This window comes from Merops nubicus, unplaced genomic scaffold (genome assembly GCF_000691845.1).
Source record: "Merops nubicus isolate BGI_N331 unplaced genomic scaffold, ASM69184v1 scaffold29835, whole genome shotgun sequence".
Classification (NCBI taxonomy): domain Eukaryota; kingdom Metazoa; phylum Chordata; class Aves; order Coraciiformes; family Meropidae; genus Merops; species Merops nubicus.
The window spans coordinates 43,756-59,941 of NW_008610794.1; the positions used below are offsets into that span (position 1 = coordinate 43,756).

Here is a 16,186-nt window from a genome sequence, read left to right on the forward strand (position 1 = left end):
TGCATGTCACTGCCTTTGGATGTTGTCTGCACAGTTCAGTGACAGATCATCTGCAGAGGAAGGTTAGTGCACAGGCACTTAGGTGGTGGGCAAAAAGGTATAGTGTAATAATTACTTATTTTATGTCACTATTTTTAGTATTCTGTCAACAGGATGGTTCTGTTGGTCAGATCAACTTTAAAAATACGCAAATACATATATCTATATTCATAAATATGTGACTTTTTTTGTCCACATAAGCAAAACATAGTTCATCCTGGATGAGAGAGGTATCTTATAACACTCACCATTAAAGTGGTCATGCAGCGCTTCAGAGCTTCTTCACTGGACAGTAGGTTCTATCATTAATCTAATGCAGGGAAAAATTAGGGAAGTAATATCAGAAAATATTGAGTCGTGGTTCTGCTTTATTTTCAAAAGGAATTTTGGTACTCACATCTTCTTTCTAATGAGTTTTACAAGTTTTTGCCAGTACTTTTGAATGAATTGTTGCAACACTGTAGGAAGGGTGGGTTTTAAAAGCTTATATCCCAATATGGAACTGAAGCTTATCAGACTTGAATAAGTCAACATCTTAAAAAGGCAAAGATATTGTAGCTTCTGATAATCTCCAAATTAAATTTGCCAGAAATCTGGAATTTAGGGATTATAAGATTTAAATAGGTTCACATGTATTTAGTGTGTGATTGATTTATTTATTTTTAATCTTACCTGCTCTCAGAGCATTTTGAGTGCAAAGCGATATGCCCAAAGGTAGGGTATCAGTTTGTAATGTGTCTGAAGAATCCAAGACTTCTAGTTGGTACCTGTACATGCAGTGGAATGCTAAATTGGGCCCTTAGGTGACTGATGAATCCCCTTTGTTAACTCTGGGGAATTGTACTTTGCCATTTCTTTATTGACTATACTGTGTTTTCCCTGTATTTTCCCTGGTGTTTGTCTGTTGGTACAGTTTTAATGACTTCCATCACACTGGCATGCAAGTTAGCAATTTGTATGCTTTATTCATGGAACAGGCATTAACAACAAAGATGCAGGTGTCCTCAAGTGTCATCTTAAATTCTCCACTGGGTGGATAACACATGAATTCATTCATTAATTGACCATTAATTTTCTTTATAAAACTTAGATTCAGAAACGATAGGCTTGGGTAGTAGATGAGTGCTAGAAAATCATTTAAATATGATATTTTTTGTGTGCTGCCTTCTAATAATTATTATAATCCTACCGATGCTGTCAGTTACTCTGTGAACAGTGTATAGGACAAAGTTACATCAAGGTTAGAATTCATTCCAACAAACCAATGACAGAGTGGAGTGCCTTCAGACAGCCTCAAAACTTTTCCTTCTTTTTTTTTTCTTTGAGCATGTGTTACTCTTTCTTTAAAGAACAGAAAGAAATGCAGCAACAGGATCTTCCATCTAGTAGGATGTGGCCCTGCCCATGACAGGGGTGCTGAAACTAGGGGATCTTTAGGGTCCCTTCTAACCCAAACCATTCTGTGATTCTATGATTTTATAGTCTTCCTTTTTATAGACTTGGACTGTATTTTCTGAAAACTAAGGAGGGACATGGGAGTGTTTTAACATGCAGGCATTCTTGTGTCCTTGTCTGTGAATGTGACTGTGTAAAGTATGGTCAATGAGCTCTGGTAGCAAACAATGCAGGGAGTGCTACAGTGAATATAATACACAATTTGTGATGCCTTATTGATGAACCAAAAACAAGTGAGGAAGAAACAACCATGGTGGGAAGAAATTTTATAGTATACTTTACTGCTGATTGAACTAAAGAAGAGCAAATAAAAATTTTGCGGTGTGATCATGAATTCCTTACCACGCTTACAATGGAATGTTATTTTATTTTAGAGATAGAGTGATTGGTCTGATGATGACAGCTTGTGATCTGTGCTCTGTAACAAAGTTGTGGCCAGTTACCAGACTGACGGCCAATGATATATATGCGGAGTTCTGGGCTGAGGTATGTGTGCTTCTTTTGTTTACTCTCTAACCAGAAATATCTAGGAAGAAGAAAGCCCCATAAGTATTCTTTAATCAATAGCTTGGTGTGCTTGTTTTAAGAAGTGTCCATTGTTGCTTGCACGTGTTTTGTTGTTTACTGCAAAACTATTTAAAGAAATGGCTTAGCTTCCTAATTTTCAGGCAGCGTTTTTTCTCTCCATTAAACTGAATTTTGAAAGTACATCCTAATGTAAAATGACCAAGCAACAGAACACAGAAGAAAATCTCTAAGGTGTTTTGAATCACTAACTCTAGTTTTGTGAAGGATCTATTTATATCCTAGAGGTCTAAAAAAATCAAACCAGCTTCTAGGTTAGCGGTCTTGAAACACACTTATAAAGCTGTAGTACGAATGAGTCCAGGAAAAGCTAAAGCAAATATAACTATCCTTAAAATTTTTCTGATCTGACCATTTGTATCTTCTTCATGAGCCAGCTCAACAACTGAGTCTCAGAGAGATATGAGTTTTTAATATACTGGAAGTTATTCCACAGGTAAGATGCACTGAGAATTGAAGTACGACATCGAGCTGTGCAAATGTAATCACGTTAGTAAAGAAAGGTGCAATCTCTCACACATCATATTCTAAGGAGTAAATATTCAAGTAGTTTAATTGTTAAAGTGGAAGTGACTACATTAGGGATAAGGAATAAATCCTGAAGGGTGTTGCACAGAGTTGAATTATGCAGTTTTGGAAGATATACTGTGATTTCAGAACTACCTGTGTCATCAAATGCTGTTCTTTTCCATTATGTGCCGTGTGGAAGTCTGCAGAATTCAGTGGGCTTATTTCTGTCTTACACAGGTGTAAAATGGAAATGAGGCCCACAGAGTTGATGTTTGCAGAGACTGTTGTCTTGCCTGTTGCATGTTCATTATGAAATTCAAGATGTGCATGGCTTGTGGGTGTTTTTTTCACATGTACTTGTTCTTTAAATTATGGACAGCTCAGACTACAGTAAAATATTTGAAAAATGCAGACTGTATAAGCTCAAAGATCTAGTTCAGTTCTCTTTCTAAAATGTCAGCACTGCAAAGTAAGTGTTCTTATGAGTGATGTAATGGAGGTATAAGTGGTATGCCTTGCTGATACATACTCTGCTTAAAAGTAAAAAGACTTTTTAATGCAAATCTTGTGAACTCAGTGGAGAAGGAAGGATCACACTGGTTCCTCCTACTCAACAACGGTAAAGGTTGAATTATGGGCATAATTGAATTTGCCCAGACATTAACCTGTTTTGTAATCCAAGGATGAGTTAATAAAGGTAGATCTTATTATGTCACTACGTCAAGGAGCAAATGTAAATTAAAAGTTGACAGCAACTGAATTCTCTAATTGGTGTTTTACTGAATCATCCTTAAGAAGAGGTTAATTGATACATGGCAGTAGTTGGATATGCTGTGATCCACCCAAGATGGCTGACAAATCCAGCCACAGGTCTAAATGCTTCTGGAAATTGGAAAGCTACAGAGAAAATACTGGGAATAGTAAACTCTTCAAAAGTCTATTTGACTAGATTGGATGGTTATGTTACAGTTATAAATGTAGGATAGAATGTTGCCTCTAATTACTGCTTTATTTTTAAAAAGTTACTGCTTTATTTTTAAAGTTTTTCATAATTTTAATATGTTGAATGATTTAATCAGAGAATTTTATAGTATTTCTTTGGGGAACATTAACTAAAACAATACCTGCCGAAGAGATTGCAAAATTTTGTGGTATGTCCTACTGATCTCTTTTCATTTAATGGCACTTAGTATAGCCAGTGTTTTCAGCTAAGATCTACCTCATTATCACTCAGCATGAAGTCTTTGTGCAGTTACAGCTCAAGAAAAATAATACATTTACTAACAAAGTATACAGGATTACAAGCCTCTGTAAGGTTCTTCTTCTGTGAGGTTTTTTTGGTGATATTTGATACAGTAGGCAGTGGTTAAGCCCCTTTCTCCAGTATTTTTTAAAGATACTTATGAGCGAGTTATATCTGTACTGCAAGCATACAACCTTCTTTGCTTTAAACTTTAACGCTCTGATCATGAATATGAGGAGAGAAGCAGTGGTTTTTACAACAGTGTATCATACATGTGTTCACATTTACTGAACGGAAGAAAACACTTTGCTTCCAGTGCATGTGTTCTATCTAAATGTAATACTTTTTACTGTGAGGGCAGACGATCAGTGGCATGGGTTGCCTAGAGAGATTGTGGAGTCTCTGTGATTGGAGGTTTTTAAAACACAACTGGACACAGCCCTGGACCACCTGCTGTAACTGATCTTGCCAGGGTAGGTGTGTGGGATGGATTGGATGATCCCAAGAGGTCCTTTCCAACCCAGACTGTTCTGTGATACCTTTTTGTTTCAAGGTGAAATAGCAAACATAAGTCTGAGTTTTGTTCACTTGGGTATAATTGGTCAGAGGCTGGACAGCTTCCTCAAAGCTCTGACTGGTGGCTACAGGTAGTCCTGGATCAGTCAACTGCAGTCCTTCAAGCAAATGGAAAAAAATTAAATATTATTTACTGGGGGCACATAAAACCAAAATTTGTTTACACCTCCTAAATAAAAATCCACTGAAATTCTGTCCTTGGAATTATCCCAGGCATCTTCTTTTTTTTTTTTTTTTATCAGCTGAGGAAGGAGGCCTTTCCTTTTGTTTCCTTCAACAATGAGATGTTTAACAGAGACTAGATTCAGTGATTCTCGAGCCTCCATCTAATTAGTGAAAGAAATATGTAATCAGAGAGAATGGTACAGACACCAATTCAAACATAACTTCCTGATTACATCTCTTGTTGGTTAATTGAGCAGGATCATAGTTAACAGGTGATGTTGAGGCCAAATATACAGAAGGAAATTGACTTCCCAAAGTCCCCACCTTTTCTATACTCAAGGCAGTCAAACAGCTCAGACCAGAATCAGTTGCATACTGATTTCTGAGTAAGGTGCCAAAATCCTCACTTAGAAAGACATGTTGGCACTTGAAATGTGACTTGATAAAATCTTATGAGAAAGATGTAATAAACTGTCTTCTGGAGATGCCTTCACTAACTGTAGCAGAAACATAGAACATGGATCTAGAGAACGTTCCAAGCTTTCAGAGAGCTAAAGCTCTGTAAGCTGAATCTCACATTAAAGGACACAGATAAGCAAGTATTGTATGAGCAGTTATCCTGCATAAACATTTTCCCTAACAAAGGTATATTTGGTCTGTCCAGGATTTACTTCAACTGTCCCCATAGCAGCCCTCATAGTGCTGGCACTGCCTCTGTGGAAGGAAGCTTGTGGCATCTTCTTACAGAAGTCATCCTTGTAGCCCCTTGGTCACCAAACCCTTGCCACACAAACCTAATACATCATGTTAGCAGTTTGAACATTGCATTGGCTTTGTTGGAATCTCAGACATGAGCAGTAGCCAAAAGCAACTATTGATGCAGTTGCCTTTATAACCATAAGATTACACATCCATGGTGTTTGACCATGCAGCTGAGGCATAAGGCTACTGGAAAACTTCATTTTGTTACAGAAAGTAGCCAACTACTTGATTTTTAAGGAGTAATTGTGTTCAGTCCCAGTATAGTGCTGAGAAATGTGGTTTGGCTGCTCTTCTGGCAATGGGTGGAATACAGGAGACGATTTTCTCTCTACGTTACATAGATCTGGTCTTTGGATATACAGTATCTTTCCCAGTGTTCCTCTTATGAATGTAGAGGGATAGCATACTTAAAGAAAAGAAGAGATGGCTATTTGACAGGCAGATTCTTCAAAGCAATATGGTCACAAAGACTGGATTGTTGACAAAGAGGACACATTGTAAATTAATCTATTTTACTCAGCTTGTCCGTGGATGAGTGAGTTGTGTTCCACTGGTCATTGTATTATAGTGCTTTTAACAGGTAATGTTTTGAAAGTACAGGCTAACTATGAATAGAATGGAATAGAATTAATTAGTTGATTTCTTCAGTTTTGTTCTTCCAGTTCCTTTTTACTATGGAAATGCCCTTGGAAACAAGGAAAATGTGTGTACATCGACTCAAAAGCTCAGTTTTTAGGATCTGCTATTTTCATTATCACTTAGGTGAATGTATACAAGGAGCCCCTCCTTTGGCTGTTTTCTGAGATTGCCTTAGACCAGTACCAGACATTATTTTAAATTCCAAATGTTTAGGTTCATATACAGTAGAAGATGGAAATTAATTCAGATCTCAGTAGTCTTGATTTTTGCTTCCCTAATCTCTCTTTGCTTTCCTCCAGGGTGATGAAATGAAGAAAACGGGTATTCAGCCTATTCCTATGATGGACAGAGACAAGAAGGATGAAGTCCCTCAGGGTCAGGTATGAATTCTCTCAGTAAAATGAAACCTGCTTATAGTGTTAATGAAGCATGTATGGAAAAAACTTTTTGTATGTTAACAAATATTGTACTTTATGTTAGTGTACATGGGCTGATGAATTCTATGTTTTGCATGCAAAACAGGGTTTATGAGCTTTTTTTTTAAGTAGCAGTGGAAAACTTGTTTTCAAATGTTTAATTTTAAAACTGTGCTCTTTGCTGTTTCACTGTTTTATCCTGAATGCAAAATGAACTTTGTCACCTGTTCCTGGTTAAAATATGCAGATTCAGATTTCAAAACATTTCTTCTATATTTTTTTTTTTAATAACTGCAAGCACTGCTTTTTGATATTCCTAAAAAAAAAAAAAACAAAAAAAAAAACAACTAATAATGTGAAGAGCTTATTGAGGATAAGCAATTAAGGATATATTCCTAAGAGCCTCAACTGGCTGTTTTTCAGAATCTTGGGCTAGTGATTTTCCTGTGCACAAATGTGTATAAATGCCTGCTTTTTTTATGTATTCCCTAGGGAAAATTGGTGTTTTGTAAACATAAATTTTAGGGTTAAAAGGTCTTTGAAGGAACTTTTTTGGGTAAATGGAAAAGGTAGCTTGTCCTTTTATTTTTCTCTTCTCAGATAATCGATTTAAATTGTCTTTATAAGTGTAATGTTTGTTGATTTTTTTTTTTCTTATTTTAGTGATCAGATGACTTAATTGTCAGTAGTTACTCAAAAAGCATTTAGTGAACTCTGAAATTAACAATAATATTTTAAATAAATTATAAAGTATCACAAAATCACTGTAGATTAATTACTTGCTAATCAAGACTATGGAAATTTTTATATTCTGACACATTACTCTGTGTGCTCTATCATATTTTTGCATAAAAACTATTACCCTAAATATAGCAAGGAGTTAGCTGTTACTTTACTATATTTGTGTGTTTAGTATAAGCCTGAAAAGAGAAGAAACACCGTTCTACATTTGGTTTATTTTTCCTCACACTATATTAATTATCTTCCAACATCTTGAAAAGTACACAGTATTATAGTTATGTTGTCATCTTGGAACTTGTGAAAAAATGTTAATGGGGTGAAAGCACAGATCTAAGGAATCAGCGTGGGGTTTTTTTTGTCTTTAAAACACAGTAAGTGCTGTTCCAGGTACTGTTTTCATCAGGTTCTTTATTACTTTGGCTCTGGTTCGTCCTTCTTAATAGTGTAACAGTAAAATATTAAGCCAAATAGGACATTAAAAGCCAACTTCAGTATTATAGTTGTAGTGGCTGTACCTTACAACAGTATTACAGCAAAATGTGAGATTTAGGACATGTATATTCTGTAACAGTAACCATTCCTGTAGTTATGTAGAGACTGAAGAATTTAATAAAGCATTATCATCAGTTTTCTTGGACTGTAGCAAAAAGAATTCATGAATATTTTTATGTGGATTGTAATTAAAGCACTGATACCTTATTTAAACAACAGTGATGTTTAGGAAATGAGGATTTATGCAAACATGTCATCTGTGGAAAAAACCTACTTCTGCCTCAAGTACTCTTTGATGAGAATATCTTGTTTTTAGCTCTTCCTCTCACTTGGGTGGCAGGATCACTTGGGTGGCTGGATCAGTTGGTCTTCATTGTGCTTTGCACCCTTTGTAGCACAACTTATGTAAAGTCTCTGACTTTGATGTTTTCCTACTGTAGAGCCTGCACTGAGGCTTTGTTCCTGACTCAACAAGGATCCCATCACCCTCTTTTCTGTCCCTCCTTTTGGAACCTGTGAAGAAAAAAAGAAATGCCAAAACTGTGCAGTGACCTGAAAGCTCTTTTAATAAGCAAGCCAAGCTAGCCTAAATAATGAGGGGAGAGAGAAGGAACAGTTCACATGCTTCAGCCATTCAAACTTATCCCAGAAACAGTTTTTCAAGTTGAAAGTAAAAGGTTTACTTTCACGCAGCAAGGATTAAAATGGCAAGGGTGATTTCTTACTTCATTCAGAACAGTTATGGTCCAGTTCTTAAAGCTAGCAGTGTGTTCGTTTAGGATGCACAATTGGAGAGACAGGAACAATTTATTTTAAAAACCACTGGTTCCTCTTGCTTAAGCATCTTTACAATTTATATACGTTGCCTTTTCTGCAGTGGCTTCAATAGTTTGCTCAGACCTGAGTGAACTCTAGGCTGTCTAGCCACAGCAGTATAAAAATCAATCTGGAATAATTTATTCAGAAAACCTAAGCTTTTAACAAAAGGGGTATTTGTAAGTTGGCTCTCATCAGAAATGAAAATTCTCACAAAGGAATGTTTTGAATTAGCTTGGCTTAATTCGAAACATAAATTCATTGAGCCTTTGAGGTGTTTTCCTTCTTCACTGATGTGCATTTTAACTTAAAAGCTTTTAGGATCTTAATGAACACATTTTAAATACTGTGGTTCCAAAGTGAAGGTTGTTTGAAATGTATTGCAGAGTAACTTGGTTTGGTTGAAATCTTTTTTGTGTTTTGCAATGGCAACACACTTCTCATTGAGCCAGAAGGTCTACAGTGTGACTGCACCTGAAGTCCCAGCTTAATTTTTGATAGCTATAATCTCCTATTTTCCAGTGAAAGAAAACAGTCCCACTTAAAAGCAAACATGAGAAAAAAATCCCACAAGAAAAAAATAGGAAGGAAACAATGCACTGTGCAAAATAGCAAAATTTTGTTGATGAGCAGATGTCACAGCTATGTGTGTTCTCACCAGCTACAGTTTCTTTCTGTTTGTTACATCATGATTACTTCTAGTCAGACTCTTGGGTTCCCAGTTTAGAAAACGTATCTTAGTTCTTTTAAAGTATAGAATGGCCTTGTTTGCATAGCAATATGGGAGGAATCTATTGATGGAGGTGAGGACAAGGTTTGCCCTTCACTTTCTGAAGAAGGGCCAATGCTTAGAGTGTTCAAAAGTGTCTTACTTTCAAATGCTTTGGTCACAGTGCAATACGTGGTATTTCACTAACAGGCATTTAAAAATTCTGCCCAAAGGAAGGGATCATAGTGCACTGCTGTAACTATCATGAGAGTCTGGGACAAATGAGTAACATGTAACTACTTTTTCTCCTTGTTGTTTTTCATAGATCGGGTTCTACAATGCTGTAGCCATCCCATGTTACACCACACTTGCACAGATCTTTCCTCCAACTGGGCCACTACTTCGAGCATGCAGGTGAGTAAATATGCAGGTTTTTGCACAGTGTGGCTTGGTTAAAGAAAATGCAAACATGCTTTGCAAATTTGCCTGGAAATATGGAGTTTCAATTTTAGAATTTGCATGTGGATAAACCAGGACAGGCATCTCACATTAACCTATGCAGAGGCAGTAACTGCTGGCTGGGACTATTTAATGCTGATCTACAGACACAGGTGATTAAAATGTGTTTGATGCCTAAACCATTTAGAAAGAAACAGTCTCAGTGCTTATATATCTCTAATCCAGGCTGGTTCAGTGCAAATTCCCCTCTGTGTCCTCCTTGCTTCAACGTGGTTCTCACAACTAATATTGGCTATCATTCTGTTTCATTTTAAAAATGTGGTTTTGGCATATGGTTTGATTTCATGTCAGAACATTTTTATTAAAAAAAAACAGGAAAAGAAAGATCCTTGGAATATTCAATATTTGGGAGCATAAGGGTAGTACCTCTGGGATGTTGGAGCAGCAAATATAACTTTGTCCTATCAATCAGTTGGGATATAGCTTGGGATCTTTTGGAAAAGAGGCGAGGGTCCTTCACCAATTGGCTGCTGCTACCCTGTAATGATGGTGTGTTTCTTTGTAGCTAGTTCTGTCCAATAATTATATCCTGGACTGTAGTAATCTTTCCTGACAAAACGCCTGTTGAAACTTCATGAAAATGTTCCAGTTTCAGGCTAATTAGTATTCTCTAAAGAAAAACAGTTGGTTTGTGAAATGCCAGCAACCTTTACTGACATCCATGGGGAGAAGAGGCCTGTTTTTCTATACTCTTACTAGCCCCTCTTTCATGACAATTCCCCCACCCCCAGTCTTATGATCTTTACATTCTCACTTTCACTCAACTTTTAATTTGTCCTGTATAGCACATCTACCTACTCTATCAATTACTGATCTGGGGGACCAAATTATCTGTGTGAAGTAACATAAAGGTGCCCACAATATAAAAAATGCCATGAAATCTAACAGAATGGTTAGTAAATAATTTCATTCTTCCCCAAACACTATTTCATATAGTTATGAGAATATGTAGCTCTCTACCAGTGGGACAGTGGACATCTTAAAAAAAAACCCAAACAACAGTGAGTATCTAGGAGCCATCATTAAGAGTCAGCTGCCTCTAAGGTCCTGCTGCTGGGCATGCTTGTGCAACCCTTAGATCAATACCGAGACAATATTAATTAGGATTAGAGACTATACATTTGTAGTTATTACACTAGTGGGGCTACAGCTGGAATCTTGCTTTGCATCTGTCCTTTAAGCAGAGTAAATAAAGACACTAGCAAATAAGAGACAATTAAGAGAGTGCTTAAAGATAGTTTTATCCTGTTTTGAGATCTCAGTAGAGAGAGACTAAAATATCTAACCTAGTTTATTTAGTTTATCCAAGAGCAGGTCTTAATCAAAATCTGTAACTGTCTCTGTAGTATGTTTTCTGATTAGGCCAAGCTCATTAATTTAGCAGATAAAAACTACTTGAAGCCCAAAGGTTCAAACAAGGATTATGGTGAATATATTTATAATTTGGAATAGGGTCAGTTGAAGATATTACAACCAAGGCTTTTTAACAGAGAGAGGGAAAAGGGATATAGGTCACAGCACAGTTGCTGTGATGAAATTACCAAGGCCTGTCTTTTCCAGGTGGTCAGGCTACATGACCCTTATAATAGTGTCTTTCATCCTTAGAAGCTATGAAAGTAACAACATCTGGAAAATAATAGGCAGTAATTTGTTATCCTAAATTGAGTAATCTGGAAATATTCAAGAGTGCATATTTTAGTGGTTCCATCAGTTACAGTACAGCATTAAACTCTTCTCTGGTTTCCAAATGCCATTTTTATCATAATGGTATCAAAGTCCAAATCCTGTTTTGGAATTCAGAGTTACGGTACAGAGTAGGAGTGTGTACTCCCTGAGACATGTTGACCTAATACATACGTGTTGATAGTTTGATTAGAGATAATTTAATAATGTGTACTCTGACAAATCAAGAAGTGTTGCTCTCAGTATGAAATCAGAGAACATTAAGTAAACTACAGAACTGCTTGTAATCCGTTCAGTCTTTACAAGGTCATGAGTCACCCAACTGCTTTACTGAGAGGTAGTCTGAGATACTGTAAGTTTTCTAAATTCTTTTGCTTGGTAATCCTTGCTTGAAAGCAGTGCTTCAGCTGTATTGATGGCTGAAAGGTAAATGGTCAGTTATTTGTTCCATGTAACTGGAACACAGATTGTTCTTTGTGTGACCATGCTAGAAAGAATTTTATATTGTTTACATGGACTAAACAGCTATTACACCTGTAATACCCAACATTAGAAAGACAGTAATACTTCTAATGAGTGTTTCCAGTTACTTGGTTCTACTCAAGCTAACAAATATTGTCAAAATGCTTTATATATGTGAATTTTTTTATTTCTTTGATGTTCCTTATTTGTCAACATCTGTGTGTGCTTTTACTCCCCAAATCAGTACCTATATACTCTTGACATGAAAACGTCTCAGAGTCTGTATGATTAATAAAGTAACCTCAGTGCTGGATGTCAGGGAAGTTCTGTTACTAGCACAATCAAGTGGGGGGTCTCAGAAATGGGTTTGTATTTACAGTAGAACTATTTGCATAAATCTGCCAGCACCTTTGGTTAGAAGATAGCATCGTTATTCCATTTAATAGGAACTGAGGCTTAGAGAAGCTACACTGAGTACTTAAGACTGCTTAGTATCTTCTTCAGGAGCAGAATTCTGGGAAGACCCATGAGTTTTGATTTCTAGCCTCGTGGCTACCCAAATAAGGCTTATTTGCAAAAGTGGCTTGTAATATTTGATGGTCCAACTTTCAGTACTCAGCTGAGAGAATTGTAGACTATAAAGCATCTACATACATATGTGTTCTAGATGACAGGTTCTCCATGATTCCAAAGATCAAGCACAAACATCTTTTCCAGAGTGGGTTCTTTGGGAAATGTGTGATATTTGAAGTGAAAGCAAACAGACTCCTGGCAGAGACTACATGAACTTCTTCTAGTCTAGAAATTATGGTGGTTGTTTGGAATTCAAGTTATAGTTATATACTTCTGAAAGCCACACTGGCAGACCCTCCAGACTGACCACAGCTCTGTACAGACACAGCTCCACAGCTTGCTCTTGTGCATTCCTTAATTTAGATTGCACTGATGCAGAATTGGAATTGTCGTGTGGATGGGATTTAAGACTTCTTTAAGACTAAAGAGCTTCCTGAAAATCCACACCTTGGCATAAAGTCTTCTGAAGAGCAGATTAATAATTTTAGCTCAGCCTTGAAATTACTCTGTGCTGTCCAATGGAGCTGGGGAGGAAGTGTTGACAGTTCAGACTTGGAGGTGAAGAGTAGGAAATCAAGAACACAGATATAACTTCCATTTCCCAATTGCTAATAAAGTTATAGAAGGGTTTAGGTTGCTCCACAGTATTTTAAATAGCTGATTTTGGAAAACACTTTTTTCCCTTTATTTTTCCTTTATTTTTGACCGGTAACTGTTACTCAGTGTGATGAGAGGAATACAGCCTCATTCCTCTTTGGTATTGCCTCAGCTGCTGACTGAACCAATTTTGCTATCATCCCTTCACCAGCAGTGCTTGTTCTTGGGAAACAGTGTTTAAATTGCTGCATCCTTGAGTCCTTTGGAACACAGCTCTGCAAATAATAGCATCATGAGCAGCCAAGGTAGCATTTCAGGATCAAGGTTTTTATTTCTAGAGCCTCTGGGCGTTTCTTCCAGACATTTAGGAGCCAGAGCTTCATCTGGGAGCACAAAGGCAAATGATTTGCATCATCTACATCTCTTTTTTTTTAAAAAAAAAAAAAAAGAAAAAAGATATCAATCACAGATTTTCCTGAGATAAGGTAGCAGCTAAGAATCTAGAAGATTTTCTTGCCTAGTAATTTATTCCATATTTTAAAATACTCTTTTGCCATTTTGAGTCGATCAGAAGTACCAGCCACCTGTGTTAGAGTGTTCAGAATAAGTCCTATGTGTGTTTTGTAGCCCACATACTCAATAGGTCTACCAAAGTGCCAAATCTATGATAGTACATTTATTTTGTGGATGAGGTGGGGTGTTTTTTTTTGGTTTTTTTCTTTTTTTCCTTTATTTCAGACCAAATAATTTTAAACAATTTTCCGTGTGCTTTCAGGTCTCTCAATTCTTGCTGAAATATATATAATTTAAAAATATTTTGGCTGCAATTCCCCTCATTACTTTCCTAGTTTCAGGAAAGGAACCTAGAAATAGTGATGGTTCAGTTTTTCTGATCTTTAGTGCCTGATTGTATTAGTTGAAATTCAGTGCCGTATTATAATATTCATGACATCTAGTTGGCCTGGAGTATTGGAAGAGCAGGTTTCCATCTGCCTGCAGAAAATGGTGTAGGTGTTCCCCTAGAGGGCACCAGCTTTCTTTGGTGGTTTCCATCAGATTCTGCCTTGCCCCACTTGCAGAAAAAATGCATAATTTTATCTTCTTACTCTGTGTTTTCAGCTCATTATTTGCTGTTTTATCAACTGCTTCAGCAAAGCTGTGATAAAAAGATTAGAAGATGTCTGCCACATAAATTCCAATGTAATACAATAATATGACACATAGTGTACCAGACCTTAGTACTTTTACCATCCTGTTTAATGAAGACATCTGAGAACTGTTGTTTTAGTAACTAGATAACTAATGGTATGAAATGGAAACGGTTGAGCTTGCTCTCTTTCCTTCTGTGTTTGAAGACTGAACACTAGATTTGTTTGCATGCATAGTCCGCTATTGGATATTATCAACATAGATTTCCAAGTCACTCAAATGGTAATAGAGTACAGCAAGTAAGGGTCTGTACTCCTTTCACATTGTTAGAACATTACCAGCTTAATTTCTCATCATTTTGTGGTTTGTGAAACAGATTTTGGACTTGGGAGTTGGCCGTGCTGTGAGATACTAAAAAAAAACAATTACTGTCTCGAGGAAAGGGTACTCCTTAAATGTGGTAGATTGATAGTATGATCACCATATTTGTAATTGGAAGTTATTACTATGATGTTGGCATGAAACCCATGTGCAGGAGTTTCAGAAGGCTTAATGTGCTTCTAGGTTTTCCAGTGAAGGAAGTTGCCTGGTAAGAGTCCTGATCTCTGTGGCAGTTTTGAAAAGGGCCAAAATATGCTGTGGTAAAGTCCCTGAAGTCCAAAGTGAGGGAGGCTGCTTGTCTCCAGACTGCTGTTTCAGAGTCTCTGCAGACGTGTCTCTTTTGGGTCACAGCTGGGTTTTCTCTGCAGCCATGAGGGGTAGAATGTTGTAATGGAAGCAGTTGCTAGCCTCCAGCTTCAGGGCTCCTTCTGGGGAAGGTATGCTGTAGGCTTATATGTAGTCAACATGAATACGAGCCACACAGAATTGCAAAATGTAATAATTGAAGGTGAAGAGTGAAACAATGTAAAGTTGATAAAAGCTTGATGACATGCAGGTGCTTATATATAGCTTAAAACTACATCTCAAAGTGTAGTACGGCAGAAATTATTGCTAGGAAGAAATTCTAGTAAACACATGAACAGTGCTTTACCTCTGACTTTTTTGCATCTCCAGGGACAATCTCAACCAATGGGAGAAAGTAACAAGAGGTGAGGAAGCCTCTATATGGACTCCCTCACAGTCCCTTTCTCCTGGGACCTCAGATTCACTTCCTGTGAAGATTGATGACTGAATAGCAACAACAGATTGCTGTAACTCGAAAAGCATCCCTTTTTGTTTTGGGGGTTGTTTTTTGTTTTGTCTCATTTTTATTTGGAAGAAAAATAAAAAAAAAAAAAGGAAGAAGAAAAGCTACAAAATGCTAACTAAGAAGCAGATCTGCCTAGGAAGGTAACACCCATGGAGTTACCTTGGCTAAATGACTCTGGCAGCCAGTCTCCTGACGTACACCAGTGACACAACGTGAACAGAGGGAAAGTGACAACCCAGATGTTTTGGAGTCAGCTAACAAAAGAGAACTTAACGACTTGTGAATATAAAAGACTGGCCTTATCTTACAGGCTACGTTGCTGAGGCCTTAATTTAAAACTGATGGGGTGGGGGCGGGAATCTTAGGGGGTACTTCTAAATTGTATCTTTCTAGTAAGGGTTTCAATGGTACTTTTATTATACCGTACTGTGGCTGGCTTTAACACCAGTGTCACTTGGGAGTTCTTGGCTATAAATAGAACAATATACCCATTGCTATTGTGAATGTTTATGTGTGATCTACTTGTAATCAGTTTGAACTCCAGCAGAATCCTTAGAGACCATAACTCATGCTTAGGTTACAGTGAATTCTCTTGCTGCAAACTCAAGGAAAACCAACATTCAGGTTAAAATTTTAAGTACTTCATTAAGCATCATGATGCAAATTGTCACTCTCAAGGCAAATGCTGAAAGAACTAGTGATGGTGCTTTGTTCTTCAGAATGATTTACAAATCTAGACAACTACTCCCTTAAAACAGTGGAAGTACTGGATATTTATCTCCAACATGAGAGCATGTCAGGTTGGAGTTTTTGTATCCATAGTGACAGAAGTATCAGATTAAAATTTAAATGTAACAACAAAG

At 37.0% G+C, this 16,186-nt stretch overlaps 1 protein-coding gene across 1 annotated transcript in view; it reads left to right on the forward strand.

The window, feature by feature from the left end:
- The window catches only part of PDE10A (phosphodiesterase 10A), a gene marked incomplete at its 5' end in the record, with an annotated part of 58,256 nt that extends 42,335 nt beyond the window's left edge, over positions 1 to 15,921 (forward strand). The window contains 4 exons of the mRNA XM_008941022.1: positions 1,869 to 1,980; positions 6,274 to 6,354; positions 9,474 to 9,562; positions 15,188 to 15,921. Of these exons, the coding sequence (XP_008939270.1) occupies positions 1,869 to 1,980; positions 6,274 to 6,354; positions 9,474 to 9,562; positions 15,188 to 15,305 (400 nt within the window). The remainder of the gene's footprint in view (positions 1 to 1,868; positions 1,981 to 6,273; positions 6,355 to 9,473; positions 9,563 to 15,187) is intronic.
- Positions 15,922 to 16,186: the final 265 nt, after the last annotated feature.